The sequence below is a fragment of the Numenius arquata genome, chromosome 11 (genome assembly GCF_964106895.1).
Source record: "Numenius arquata chromosome 11, bNumArq3.hap1.1, whole genome shotgun sequence".
Taxonomy (NCBI): domain Eukaryota; kingdom Metazoa; phylum Chordata; class Aves; order Charadriiformes; family Scolopacidae; genus Numenius; species Numenius arquata.
In genome coordinates, this window is record NC_133586.1 from 44,523,300 (window position 1) to 44,538,030 (window position 14,731).

General features: G+C 54.7%; 1 protein-coding gene across 1 annotated transcript in view; it reads left to right on the forward strand.

The window, feature by feature from the left end:
- Positions 1-14,731, forward strand: part of ARHGAP26 (Rho GTPase activating protein 26) — a 137,840-nt gene that overhangs the window by 81,732 nt on the left and 41,377 nt on the right. Inside the window, exon 18 of the mRNA XM_074156467.1 lies at positions 12,738-12,897. Coding sequence (XP_074012568.1) covers positions 12,738-12,897 — 160 coding nt within the window. The remainder of the gene's footprint in view (positions 1-12,737; positions 12,898-14,731) is intronic.

Here is a 14,731-nt window from a genome sequence, read left to right on the forward strand (position 1 = left end):
CTACAGACCCCGGTTCCAGAGGAACTTGCTATTATCTTGTTATTCTCTGACCCATGAGTAGGTGAAACCTTTCATTTTCCTTCTCGAGCCACGTTGATGCTGTCAGGATCCCTGTGACAAACCCAGCTGTGGTTTGCTGCTCCTGAAAGAGAGGAGATCTCTTGGTTCTGATGGTTTTCCAAGGGGATTTCTGCAGAAAGTCCTGGACACCCCCAATCCAGAACGACCCAGGGAGCCCCATCCCTGCGTCCGCTGGCCCTGCCAAAGGCACGTCTGAGGATACGGCAACTGAAGTTTGGCAGACTCTGGGCATCTTAAAAACTGCCTGGTTTCTCCTGTTTCAGGCCAGAATAGCCCGTGTCTGTCAAAGAACTGCAAAGCACGTGTCTTCTACAAGAACGAGCACGAATCTTCTGTCCCTCGGAGCTGTTTTAGTTGCCAGTCGCTATTGCTTAGTCAGTCTCTTACTTCTTGCAGCTTTAACGTTTGCAAGGGCTGGCTGGTGAGAGTGCTCCTCGTCCCCGGCTTTAAAAATAAGAAATGCACTTTTTCGAAAGCCACGCGAAGAACTGCTGCCAGGGGACGCGGCGGGGACGCGGTGAGCTTGCAGTGCGAGTGTGCGTGGGACCCGAGCGCGCCTGGCCGTGACGCTGCCCCTCGCCCCCGCGCGCTCCCCGCTCCCCCAAATGCCTTCTCCAGCATCGGTTTTGGGCAGTTTGTGCCCGGCCCTCCCCGGGGCCTGTCGGGGCAGCCGGCTGGAGCTCTGCACGGCGCGGGGAACTCCTCCTGCCGTCTTCAGGGGTTTCTCTTTGTATTCTGGGCTTTTTTTTCCCCACTGTTTCTAGTCGGGAAAGGAGGAAAACACAACCCCTCGGTGCTGCAGAGCCCCTCGGGTGCAGGAGGCTGTCCCCCAGCACGTCACCTAGCAACACGCTCCTGCTCCCGTGCTTCCCAGCTGTTTTGCTGCAGATATCTCCTTTTTGGCCCCGCACCGATCACCGACAATGGCTACACCACAGTTTCAAATGCCTTTTTTATCAATAGAATGTGCCGGCTCTGTTTAAACAATTATTATTTTTTTTTTCTGCCAAGTAAGTTAAAGCAGTTCAAAGCGCAGCGCCGGCGGGTGCCTGTGCCGATGGTGCTGCCGGCGGCCGAGCTGGATGCAGAAAATTGCCATTTTTGTTAGTGGAGCTGTGATATCATCTGTCTTTTTTCTTCTCTTTTAATGCGCTTTAAGTAACAAACGCTTTGGAGGTGCAGAGGAGGAGGATTTCGCTCTGATTATCTTATCTTTCAAGAATTTAGGAGTTTTACTCTTTTTTTCAGGGACATAATTCGATGCCTGAGCCTCGCTTTGTTCTCGCAGGGGTGAGATCCACCTGTGCCATGGCTGTGGTACCTGGTGGGGGGGTTCCTGAGCCCGTCTCCTCTCAGCATCGCTCCCTGCCCCGCGCGTCCCCCGGCCCCAGGAGGAGCGGGGCTGCCCCTGCCTGCGCGTCCGCTCCTCTGCTGGCAAAAGGTCAAAACAATTAAGGAGGCTGCAGAAGAAATGTGTGTACGTGTATTTAGCAGAATTAATTATCTTTAATCATTCACAGCTGTGGCCTGGCCAGCAGTGACTAGTTCCCTTTGTTTTTTTGCTGCGGTGGTGTTTTCTAGTTTACGTGTTTTAACCAACAAGATAGTGATTGCTATCTCTAGCACAAATTGTTTTCCACTTATCGGTGCGGATGGTTTCCATGGGCTCTGCAGGGCGGCTGCTATCGGCCCCGGCCCAGAGATCCACCGAAACCCACCCTCCGTTACAGACCCTCGGCGGGACAGGGCAGGGGCTGGCGCGGGGCGTTTCGGAGGGCTCCACTGAACCAGGGAGTGTTGGAAAAGGAGAAGAAGAAAGAAATCCTCCAGGTCTTCTGCCTAAAAATACAACCCGGCGCTTGTTTTGCTTCGCGTGGAGCGGTGCCGTCCTTGGCAGCCCCGTGCCGTGTTCCCCGGGCTCTGCTGCCCGCACCGAGCCCCGCGGGAGCCGGGGTCCCCGCAGCGGCGCGGGGCTCGCCGTGGGGTGCTCTGTGCCCGGCGGCTTCGGGAAACCCACCAAGGCGCCTGGGCAGGACTCGGGGCGGCTGCTTCCCCAGAAACGTGCTTTTCCTCGGGTTGTTTTCCCCGTTTCCCCCCGAAGGTGCAGCCGGCGAGGAGGCTGACGCCTCTTGGCACAGCAGGTCTGATTTCATCCCCGTGGCAGCTGTTTATGCTGCTGTCTGGTAACTATTCATTTGCTTGATTTATGTATTACTTCCAGTAAGTCATTCTTGTCCAGGACATTCTGGAAATTTCCACTAGCCGCTGAGGCCTCCGAGATGCACTTCTCTCATATGCTCCTCGCCTGATTTGGCTGCCAAAAGAAGATAGCGACGGAGCTCTCTGACCTCGCCTGGCCAGGCCGGGCAGATCCTCCTGTGCTGCCGCCTCCTCGCCGCGCTTCGGAAATGCCGGGGTTTTTTTGCCTGGGGCCTGTTTCTGATCCCTCTGGATCGTGGCACCGCTGGGTCCCGGGTGAATCCCCAGGAGTCTGAGTGACCCGAAGGATCTGAGTGCTCCCGTGGGTGGCAAACGGCAGGTCACAGCAGAGGTGACTCCCCGTAGCCACACTCTGCCTGGCAGGAGCTGGGAGAATCCTGCCTGGGGCTCTTCTGTCCCGGCTCCGGCTTGAGCCGTGCTGTTTTCCCCCCTCTTTCCTTTTTCTCCTTTTCTCCTCCTGTTTTATTTATCTGCTTCGTGTCTTGGTTTGGAGCATTGAGTCCTGGTACCCGAGGAGCCGGGATGGGTTCTGCCGGGGGCTGCAGCCTGGTGAGCTTCTGTCCCATGCCGAAACCAGTCCCATGCCAGAGCCAGTCCCGTGCCAGAACTGGTGCCACCAGCGCTGCTGGGCATCCCCAGAGCTGCTGTGCCGAGGCATCTCCAGTCCCACCAAACCCAGTAAACTCTCGTGAACGGCTGGGAAAGGCAGTTTAAGGGAGATGCCACGGGGTGTGAGCCCAGCCCGGCTGCAGCTCCCCGGAGCTCCATCCTCACCGCGGTGGCCAGTGAGCACCAGTGCCTCCGGGTCTGTCCCCTGCTGGTGTGTGGAGGTGTACACCTGTGTCTGTCCTGCTGTGTGTGTGGGGGTGTACACCTGTGTGTGTCCTGCTGTGTGTGTGTCACCCATACGTACCCCGGGCGGGCAGGGCGAAAGGTGTGAACCAGCACAGAGAGTAAGGGAGATGGACAGTTTAGGCTGATGGTGCTAAAACAAAGCAAAACAAGAACATCCTTGGGTTTGAAAATACAGTTCTGAGCAACTGTTTTAAATCCCCATTGGAGCCGAGCCCACTCAGATCAATAAAAATCCCTTTTGTTTTAATGCTTTGCCACGATGAGCAAGTAGAGCCAGTTGTCTGGTTATTCTTCCGTTCCTGCGTGGGAAGAGGCAGCCGTGGTGCCACAGGCTCCCCGCAGATGCAGGAGAGGGGGCTTCGGAAGGAGCAGTGGGCGAAGGGGAAGGTAATGGCTCCGGCAGCGCCGTGCCGGGGACCCCTCCTCGCTCCCGGCCCCGGGAGACCAGCGTGACGCGTCCCCCCTGTCTCCCTCCTGCAAATTCTGGGGGTGTTTTTTAACGTTGGAGACTGGCGGTGGCTGAGGGATTGCTCTGCAGATTAGTTTGAAATCTTAGCGCGCCCGTGTTGCCTGGCTAATTTAATTACAGCCTTTAACTGGAACCACCTGGAGCTTTGTGGAGACACCAAGGCTGCCGAGGTCCCCAGTCCCCTGGCAGAGCCCCTCGGGCTCCCCCTCACCCCCACGCTGGCCCAGCAGCAATGACATCTGCGTGGCTCTGCCCTAACGTCTCCCTTGTTTTCTGAGCTTCTCCATTGGGCTCCTGGAGATAATTCTACCTTTAACATTATTAGAGGGGTGTGTTTTTTCCAGCAGGGAGCTTTGCGGAGGGGAAGGAGCCTGTCCCGTGCCTTCTCCCGTCTCCCCACTGAAATCCTGCCCAGGTTCAGGTCCCACAAAGGCTGAGGCAGCGCTTGGAGGAGGTCAGTGGGCGCTGAGACCTCCCCAACCATCGCTGGGTGGCTCTTAGATCTGTTCGCAAATGCCCTGTGTCCATTTTCCTTCTGCTGCCCCAAAATAACCCACTGGATTATTGAGAATGTGCCGGTAGTTCAGCTCCTTCCTCCCCCTGGAGTCCGGAGTACCTTACACCAGACACACAGCGAGCGCCGTCCCGGGCTGCGTTTGCAATCAGCAGGAGGGGTAATGACGTGAACACATTCCCTTGTTTTCCTGGTATTTTCTCCGCTCAAGGCTTGCGGTGAGGGGGATCCTCTCTCCCCCCTGCAGCCCATGCTGGAGGAGCAGCTCTGGTGGGATGCAGCGGGTCCTTAGGAACCGTCCGCACCCCAGAGCTGGGGGTGTCCCAGCCTCGCGGGGCAGCACCAGCACCTTCGGGTCCCCCTGCCCTTGCCTCGTCCCTCCCTCGCGTGCTCTGCTGGAGGAGCTGGTGATGTTTTCCGCAGAGCGGGGACGGTGACGGGCTCAGCAGGTACTTGGTGGGGACACGGTGTCGATGGGGGTGTGCAGCTCCTTGGGGACACAGCCCCGGGAACGCCGGGAATGGTGGGCACACTGTGCAAGGCACGAGGCTGGGTGCACGCCCTCCCTCCTCTGCAAGCTCTGGCTCCCTCTTACTCTTCTGGTTTTGTTTTTAATATGAGATTCTGCAGAATTAAAAAAAAAAAAGACCCAAAAAAAGCTGTAGGTGTTTGCTCCGCTTTTTGGGCTTGGCTTCCTGTAATGTGTAAATTAGCAAAAGGTTTTGTTCTACTTCTGCAAATGAACTTTTAACCTCCTTAGCCTGGATTGTCAATAGATTCGCTATCTGCATTTGCTGGTAGCTTTTTCTTCCATGCTTCTCCACAAGGTCCTCATAGTTTCTGAAAGCTCCCCGGGTGTTAGCTGGAGAGGAAAGCGCTTCAGAGGCTGCAGCGTCTCTTATCAGACTCTTCGCAGCTCTGGTATCTTCATCGCGCCTAAGAGTCATCTCTCTAGATATGATAACGGGTGCCTTTAATTAGGTTAAAGCTTGCATCACCAACGCTGGCGTGTCCTGCGGAGAGCGCTGGGTTTGCTGGGGAGTTTCTGTGGTTGAACATCTCTGCCCAGCTCCCTCCAGACAGCTGGGACCTCCGGGAGAAGCACCAGGCGTCTTCTGGTACCCAAGCGGGAATTCTTGTGGGCTTGCATTTGAACTTTCCGTTGTTGGGTAGAGGTTGTTGATAGCACACAATTATCTGGATTCTTGTTAATTGTTTATCACAGCGAAACTGAAACTATGTACAGAAACAGATTGAATCTAGAGTGAGCAAAAGATTTCCAATAAGTAGCTGGCATCTCTCCCTGGTGGTGTCTCCTCCATCCCCGCAGACAGAGTGGGACCTAGATGTTGTAATGAGAGCTCCTCTAGATTGCTCTTTGTGCTGAACAGACCCAGTACTAAACCGAATTCAATTACATAGATCTTGGTCAAATATTTTTCAATAGAAGAAAAGAGAATAGAAGTCACCAGTGCCAAGATGTCTTTGAGCTGCGATTTTCTGCAGGATGGTCGGAGTGATCCCCGGCCCAAGCTGGACCTGTCTCCTCTGTCCATCTTCAACTGACCAAACCACACATCGAGGCCAGGTCTAGTCTTCTTGTGACTATGTTCCAACTTAAAAGGTGATTCTGCCCCTCTGCTCTGCTCTGCTCTCGGGAGGCAGCCCTACAGTGCTGCCTCCATCTCTGGGGACACCAGCAGCAGAGGGACATGGACCTGTTGGAGCGGGGCCAGAGGAGGCCAGGGAGATGCTGGGAGGGCTGGAGCCCCTCTGCTGTGAGGACAGGCTGAGAGAGTTGGGGGGGTTCAGCCTGGAGAAGAGAAGGCTCCGGGGAGACCTTCGAGCCCCTTCCAGTCCCTCAAGGGGCTCCAGGAAAGCTGGGGAGGGACTCTGGATCAGGGAGGGGAGCCATAGGAGGAGGGGGAAGGGTTTGACCCTGAAAGAGGGGAGATGGAGATGAGATGTGGGGAAGAACTTCTTTGCTGTGAGGGTGGTGAGAGCCTGGCCCAGGTTGCCCAGAGAAGCTGTGGCTGCCCCATCCCCAGAAACATTCCAGACTAGGTTGGAGGGGTCTTTGAGCAACCTGGTCTAGTTGAAGATGTCCCTGCTTATGGCAAGGGCCTTGGAGTAGATGGCTGCTGGGGTGAGGGGGATGTGCCAACCCCGTGGTGGTCACCCCAACCACAGCCTGGGGCTAGGGGTTGGCCAGCAGGTTCAGGATCCCCCTGAGATCTCGCATGAAGCTCAGCTTTGCCCAAGGCCAGAGGTGATGGCTTTAGAAACCCAGGCGACTTGGTCTGGGAAGCCTGAATCAGAGGAGTGTTGCAGCGCCGTCTGTGTTCTCCTTGCAAGTCCCAACACGCCCGGTATTCACGCCAATTAGATTTACTGGTACTGAACTGCACATTTGGCCTCCACATCTGTTCAGTGCGATAGGAGCGTGGGTTTTTTTCTTCCCTGGGAGTGAACCCAAGCATCCAGCTGTGGCCAGATTCACCCGGGAGAAAAAGTCTTGTTGGAGCAAGTCAAAGCGCCCAGAAACAGTTCAGGCGCATGTCTCATCCCAGCTGAGCAGGGAAACCCGAGAGCGACGCGGCTGCTCGCTGAAAACCCCTTTAATTCTCGACGTTGCATCCGAAAGGTTTTGTCAACTGCGCTCAGGAAGTTTCTCCTTGCCTTGGCCGGGACGTTTTGCATTTCCCTGGTGGTCTGTCTTCCTTTCGGATCCGCTGGCCTCCATCTGCATTCCTCAGCGCTTGGCTCTTCCCGCTCCAGCTGTAGGAGCTGCGATGCTGCGTATGGCCATGTTTCACCCGTGCTCCCGTCCCCGTCCCTGCTGGGAACGTGCTGTGACTGGGCATCCCCCCGCGGCTCCAGACTCCTCTGGCCCTTGCAGGACTCCCCTCATCCCCGAGCAGCCCAGCAGAGCGCAGGGATACCCACGGCCTCAGCAACCCCAGGGGATCGGTCAGGGTTATGCAGTTTGTGGGGGTATCGTTCCTGTGCCTGCGGAGCCGGTCGGGCTCCCGGGTCACGCTCGGGGCCACCTGCCACTGCGAGTCGCTCTCCCGTCACCTCCTCCCACACGCTTTTCGGAACCAATATCCAAATTCATGATCAATCATTTTAGCTACCTGAGACACCGGCGGTCAGTGCTGCAGGTATAATTTCTTTTTAACGTGCCTTTTTCGGTTCTCTTGCTGTGAGCGATGGGTGGCGTTTGTGTTTACACGGGCACTGGATGAAGAATCTCTATTTCCAGTCTCCCCTATTTCTGATACCACAGGGGCTTTGTTTTTTAAAAAAATTCTCCTTGAAATTGAAATATTTTCGTGATTATTATTATTTTAAAACCTGAGCTGTTTCTTTCCCAAGCCAAGTTTTCTTTTGAGAAAACTGGGTACTGGCCTTCTCTGGTTTGGGTCCCAGGTCCCATGGATGCTGGCACCGTGGCTTCCTTCGTGGCACAAGGAGGTGGCCACGGACGGACGGGTTTCACAAGCCCTGCCTTGTACGATGAGCCCTCAGCCAAACCCCTGCTGCGGTGCCAGCTGTGGGACGGCGTTCCCGAGGCGCCCCCCGCCATGGCTTTGAGCCGTCCCCGGGGAGCCACAGGGATGCTTTCTCCGGGACACGGCTCCTCCAGCGCCCGGGAGAGGGGCGACATCGAGCAGCGGCAGCCTGGCCCCCGCCCGGCTCTCCACCTACACGCTCATCAGCTGCAGCCCAATTAAACTCAATAATGCGCAGGGATGACTTGAATGGCCCCAGGAACATTTCCCAGAACTCATTAGATTTCACCCGATAAATACCACCAATTGTGTGCGCCAGCAGCCGCCTGCTCCCCGGCCGGCCGCGCGCGCCGTCCGCTCTAAATGGGTGGGAAATGGGGGAGCTGGGGGGCAGGGCCACGGGCCGCAGGGTTTTCCAAGCCCCGAAATTCCACGCCCCGATGGATGGGATCCACGGGCACCCCTGTCGCCCCCCGTGCTGTCTGCAGTCGCCGTGCTTTCTGTCTTCCATTCATGTCCAGAGAGAAATGTGTTTTGTTTGCAACAAACCACCCAGAGCCGCCTAAATAATTTTGGGGATGGCTGGCCCTCCGCATGATGGGCTTTTCACGTTAAATAGAAGCTCTAATGGTGGCGGCAGACGTGAGATATATTTTTACCTGTGGCAGTATGAATTAGCTGCATCGTTTTCCATCCTATAAGGTCTTGTTAGGCCAGCCAGAACAAGCACTTTGTTTTCAAAGGTTTGTCCCAGGCATGGAAATAGAAACACTCCAGACTTTGCCTTTTGTTCCCTTTCAGATGTTTGTTTTCTCAGAGATTTTTCTCTCAATCGGGGCAGATATTTGAACTAGTAACAGCGCTCTTTGGCTGAGGCTTAGAGACATGTATTTTAGATATAAAACGCATACACAGAGTAATTCCAGCCACAGAAAGCAAGCGTTCTGTGGGGAGCAGAGCCAGGTGCCACCATGGCATCCCCCAGCGATGCCGTTGCTGCCCGGTGTGTGGTCACCAGTGCCCAGCGCCCACCCGGTACTGGCGTGTACCCACGGGACCGCGTCTACCAGTATGAAATAGTCCCACTGATGCCAGTTCACAGCCCAGAATTCGCAGGTTTGTACATTTTTTGTCGCCCTCGGCTTCTCTGCGGTGCCGGCAGCTGGGCTTGTGGGGGCTCGGGAGGAGTAACTGGGGGTTACTGGGAGGAGTGGGCAGCTCCTAGTTGGTGCACCCCAGCGTTCTCTGCTGCTCCCCCAATACAGGTTTCCCTGTGGGTCGCTGGAGAAGCAAATGAGTTCTTTAATTGGATCCCGATGAAGATAAATAGGGGCTGTTGACCAGGCTGGAGGAAGTGAAATCATTCCTGTCTGTAGGAGAGGAGCGGGGCAGCAGCGCTCCCCCCAGACCCCCCCCGGCCCCGCTGCGTTTCTCCTCCCTTGCACCGTCCTGATCGCAAGCCCGTGCAACAAAGAAATATTTACTGTTCCTCTCTGCTTTCTCTGCACTGAAGCTTGACTAGCAATTACCGTGTATTAAATTATGTTTGGTCATGCCGGTGATTATACAGTATCCCAGCAACCCGGGCGTAATCTAATTTAACGCACAACATGGATTTACTCCGCTCCCATTCTCCTTTGTTTTTCCGAAAGTGAATGTAAAGCGAGCGGGCGCCCGCGGGCACCCCCGGGAAACCCGGCCGGCGGGGACAGCGGTCCCACGGGTGTCCCCACGGGTGGCAGGGATGGGTCTCCAGCTCCTTTGGCCGGGGGCTTGCGGTGGCCAAGGCGCCTCTTGGGCTCGCACCGAGTGGGTCGGGTCTCCACGGAACCGAGTCTCTTTCCTTGTTGGTGATGCACTGTAGATACTCCCCCTCTCTGTCCCACACTGCCCATCTCCCGCTGATCCCGGAGACACGTGGGAACCGTCGTGTGCTGTGAGGAGGAGGAAGAGCCCTGAGTCCAAAAATCAGGGGTAGCCAGGCACGTGGTGAGCACCAAGCAGGAGTTAAGAGGTTGCTCTGCACGTTCCTCCATCACTTCTCGGTTCCCACCTCCTGCTTGTGCTGGACATGACTTCTGCAGGGCGTGGGTGGAGTAGAGAGCTGAAAAAGGACCCGTCTAAATTAATATCAGTGCAATTGCTTTCAGAGTGCACCGGGGCCCAGAAAGAAGCAGCGGGTTAAAAGGAAAATGCAGCAAGTACTTGGAAACCTTCTAAAGGGGAGCTCAGGAATGGCACTAACAGCGCCTGCCGAAAAGCACCAACATTAAGCACACTTTGGGATGAGAACACCCCATCTTTAGAAACAGCGGCGTTATTTTCTAGTACAAAGGATGATGAAGAGGTATAATTTATAGTAAATTATCATGTGGATAATGGAGGTGGAATTTGAAGGATGTGAGTGGTGAATCATGTTGTGTAGCATCGCTTTGGTCGCCGAGCCTTGGGACGGTGGCTGCTGGGAGAGTCCCCGGGGTGAGGATCAGGAGCTCATGTGCCACCAGAGCTGCCCAGCCCCAAAACGGGTCCACGCTTTACAGGCTCAAAGCCAACAGCCTCCAGAGGGATTCGGTGCCGGCCGTGGCACGGGGACGAGGGCCAGCACCGGTGTCTGGGCCACGGGGACATTCCTCAGGCAGAGCCAGGGCCGTGGCTGGTGCGGCAGGACCCTGTCCTGGGTGGGAAGCCATTAATAGTTCAGTCTGAAATAATTAACAGGACCGTGCGCAGCTGCCGAGCCATAATGAGTCAATGACAATGCAATTTATTAGAGTGATGCATTACATGGTAACGGTAATGAGAAATGGAGGGACCTAATTTTGTAAGACTTAGATCAATTGGGTTGTTTTTTTTATAAATGGACATTGTTTTACCAACCACAGAAGATCATTAAAATTATTATTTTATTAGCACTTTTCAAAACTATTTGAATTACAGCTGCATTTTTCAAAATCCAAACAGGAGCATGTAAACGTGTGTCTGAAATACGGATGTTGCCATGTAAAAAGGTCGCTGGCATTTGTAGATGTCTTGACAGGGAGGTGTCCTGGAAGGGGAGGAGGTTTGAATCCCTGGATAAGTAGGAGGGTTTTTCCTGTAAGTCAGTTTTTTCCTAAGTAAGAATTTTATTCCTATTGGACTTTTTCTGCCTTTCTCTCTACTGACATGGGAGATTTCTCCGACACTCGTGATAAAATATTCCAAGCTTTCTGACAGTGGGAGAAGTTACGGGGAAGAGGAAGGTACCGCAGAGCTCCCAAGGGACTGTTGCCAGGATCTCTGCACCTTTGAAGTTGTTACCCAAGCCCAGACTTGGTGATGGCTCTGCATATTCTTATATGCCCCATCCCTGGAGGGGTTCAAGGCCAGGTTGGTCGGGACTTTGAGCAACCTGGTCTGGTGGGAGGTGTCCCTGCCCAGGGCAGGGGGTGGCACTGGATGGGCTTTGAGGTCCCTTCCAACCCAAACCATTCTATGATTCTATGATTTTCTCCAGGGACGTGACACGCCCCAGTGTTATGGATTCATAACATGTATCCAGACTTCTTGCCTGGATGGAAATTGGGCTGAAATTGTCCTTGTGGGGAGCTAAGGCAGCAGTCCCGAGGTCCTGAGCACCCCTTGGTGATGGGGTCCTCTTCTGCTGCCTGAGGAGCCCTGTACAGGGATGAGGAATGAAGAGTTCTTTGCTGGATTAGGTGAGATTTGGATGAAAAAGGATGGAAAGCATCTTTTCGTATAAGCCAGGCCTATCTTACCCTGTGCTGAAATAAGCTGAGTGTGCATATAAATGAGCGCTGTGGTGTCTTGGCCCTGAGACAGTAATGAAAGCTCATAGTAATAACTGTTTGGGGCAATCCGGCAAGATCCGAGTCTCAGCCTCGCTTTGTGCGTTTGTCCAGGGAAAACAGGAGAGAAAGTAAAGGGAAAAGCCACTTCAAACCCCCCTTAGGCTGAAACTGTTTGATCGCGCTGCCTGAAGCCACCGAGTTTCCTGGTTGAAGAGGTCAGGAGAAAACCACAAGAAAGAGCCACGGAGACGTGGCTGTGGGACTCCCCCCGCAGGTCCTCCTTGCGTCACCCGCGCACGTGTCCTCGCGTTACATCTGGTTGTGTGACTCCAGCACGGGACGGGGCCGGAGCCCGCGGTGCCCGGCGAGGTTGGTCCGTGCCTCAACCGGGCGTTTGCCAGGGATCAACCGAGCTCCCGGGTCCCCCAGCGCTCGCGGTGGGACACGGCCCCGGGACCTCCAGGCTGCGTCCCCCATGTCACCCTGCCCTCGGGGCCAGGCTGGGGCAGAGGATGTGACCCAGGAGGGCTCCTGATGCTTCCCACTGCTAAAACCGGGGGCCAGACTGAAGCTACTCCAAAGGGACCCCCCAAATGCATGTTGGTGCCAGCGCCTCAGCACCGGCTCATGCGCTTTGCTCAACTGATCTGCTCCTGCTGGGCTGCGATACTTGTGAACATAAAGATAGCTGGAGATGACAGGGAGGAAGGCTGGAGCGTCGGTGGGTCCCCGGGAGCGCGGGTGTCCCTGTCGGGTGGGTTCCTCGGTGGGACAGAGAAAGGGTAAAGCCCCATCTTCTCCTTCCAGCCTGTTTTGGTCGGGCTGGAGGGGGCTGACCTCTGGTGCAGGCAAAAGCTTAAATGGGCGAGAAGGAATTGGATTTTGGAACATATTAGGTCACTCATTCAGCTGGAGAGCAGCGTGTGTCAGAGGTCCAACAATTTGTTTTTAGAAGGGCTTTAAGCATTAATGATTCAAGATGTTTTCCTGGGAGTGGTTTGCAACATGAGCCTCGGTGGCCAGCGGAGCGCCGGGGTTTTGTGGGATTAGTCAATTCACTGAGGCTGAGAGGTCCCCAGTAACACAATGGTTAAATTTGTACTTTTCCACATGGCTGAGCCTTCAAGGAGCTCACCAGGAGTGTAAAAAATGTAAACAGCAGTTGTAAGCTTTGTGCCAGCCCTGAGGCAGGGAGGGGGTTTCCGTGCCCATTAGTTCTATCACCTACTTTTTTTTTTTCTTTTCTTTTCTTCCTTTTCTTTTTTTTTTTTTTTCTTTTTTTTTTTCAGAGTTGCAAATAATCACAAGCAGAACCTGATGACTGTTGCTAATCTGGGTGTGGTATTTGGGCCAACGCTGCTTCGACCTCAAGAGGAAACAGTCGCTGCCATTATGGACATCAAATTTCAGAACATTGTGATTGAAATTTTAATAGAAAACCATGAGAAGGTAATGGCTTCACTTGCTTCTTTCAGTGCAATTAATTTATGAAAATGAATTTGTCTCTCTGCAAACTGCAGCCCCCACTCCCAGGGCCCCGCACTGTCCCCATGGCCGTTGGCACTGGCTTTGCTGCAGATGGTGGGTTGTGCTGGGGAGGCCACAGCTGGTACCTCCCAGGTCTTCCCACCAGTGATGGCCAGGACATGGGATATGGCATAGAGCTGGTGTCTCCCAGATGTTCCTACCAGTGATGGCCAGGACTCGGGATATGCTGTAGAGCTGGTACCTCCCGGGTCTTCCCACCAGTGATGGCCAGGACTTGGGATATGGTGTAGAGCTGGTATCTTGCAGATGTTCCTACCAGCGACGGCCAGGACGTGGGATATGGGGTAGAGGCTCCAAAAGTGTTGGGTTTTGGGCTGTAGTTGTGTAACCAGCACTGCTGGTAATCAGCTTCTTTTATGGTCGTCAGTGTGAGTCGGCGTGTCCATGTCTCCATTACAGAAATCCCCTTTCTTTCCCCTTTCCACTGTTTTGTAGGAACTTGTCCTTAGTTTCAAGGGAGATGAGCGCTAAAAGCAGCTAGTGTGAGATGCACGCCGAGGCTGGCTTCCTGCTTGTCTGACTAAATCCCTGTTTATTCAAGCCCTGGCTTTACCCACGGCGTTGATCTCCTAAATTACCATGCATTTGTGTCTGTCGGCCGTAAGGATGCTCGCCTCTGTGAGCAGCACGGAGGCAGCTCGGTGGGGCCACAGCGGTGACTGTGCCTCCCAGCCGGCCCCCTGGGGTGGCTACATGCAAACGGCAGGACTAAAAAATGCCATTTTCTTCTAAATTCAGTTGCATGTTTACGATCTTTCACTTGTCTAGTTTTGGTTGGAAGGACATAACTACTTTGTACATTCCGGGTGTGAAGAAAGAAGTAGAGGCAAGGTTGCCCCTGGCTGGGGCTGCTGGGGCAGGGTGGCATCGCGGCTCTGGCGCAGGGTTTTGCTTGTAAATGTCTTGGAAATAGAAGGTTTTTAGCAGGTTAAGGTGATGGCTGAGCCGCTGGTACCTGCGGTGGGGGCAGCAGTGCTGTGGGGCTGCAGAGGGACATCAAAAGCGCAGCCGGAGGGGATGGGGAGACAGTGCCTGTGGTTGTATGTTCTTGGAGAAATTGCTTCCACAGGCCCCTAGAAGCCGTGGTACTTATTTAGGATGGAGGAGCTATTTTATTCTCTTCCGTGTGGACTGCAATGGCAATGATGGCTTACTTACGAGCTGCTGCGCAGAGGGGTGGATGAGCAGCGGTGATGAACCCGCGGCCGGGGGTGAAGCCTGGCTCCTGCATGGAAGAACTGGCACGAGTCCTCGTGTCAGCCCTCGACAGTCACCTCTGCTCCTCTCAGCAATCTGGCCCAGGTTGCCCAGAGAAGCTGTGGCTGCCCCATCCCTGGAGGGGTTCAAGGCCAGGTTGGAGGGGGCTTGGAGCAACCTGGTCTGGTGGGAGGTGTCCCTGCCCAGGGCAGGGGGTGGCACTGGGGGGGCTTTAAGGTCCCTTCCTACCCAAACCATTCCATGATTCTATGAATCTGTTGGGACAGAGAAGCATTTACTGCCTCTCCCCGGCTCTCGGTGGTGATGAGCTCCTTGGCTGTGCCTCCAGCACTGTGAGCAGCACGGCGTTGCTGAGAGTGTGTTTTATCTCCCTTCCCCTCGCTGTGCTTTATGGAGCCTTTCCCTCGCGGGCCCTTACAGAAACAGGGCTTTAGACATTGATTTTTTTTTCCGCCTGAACCAAGCCTCTTGCTGTGCCAGCCGAACCCTCCATCAGCCGGCATCCGTGGAGGAATCG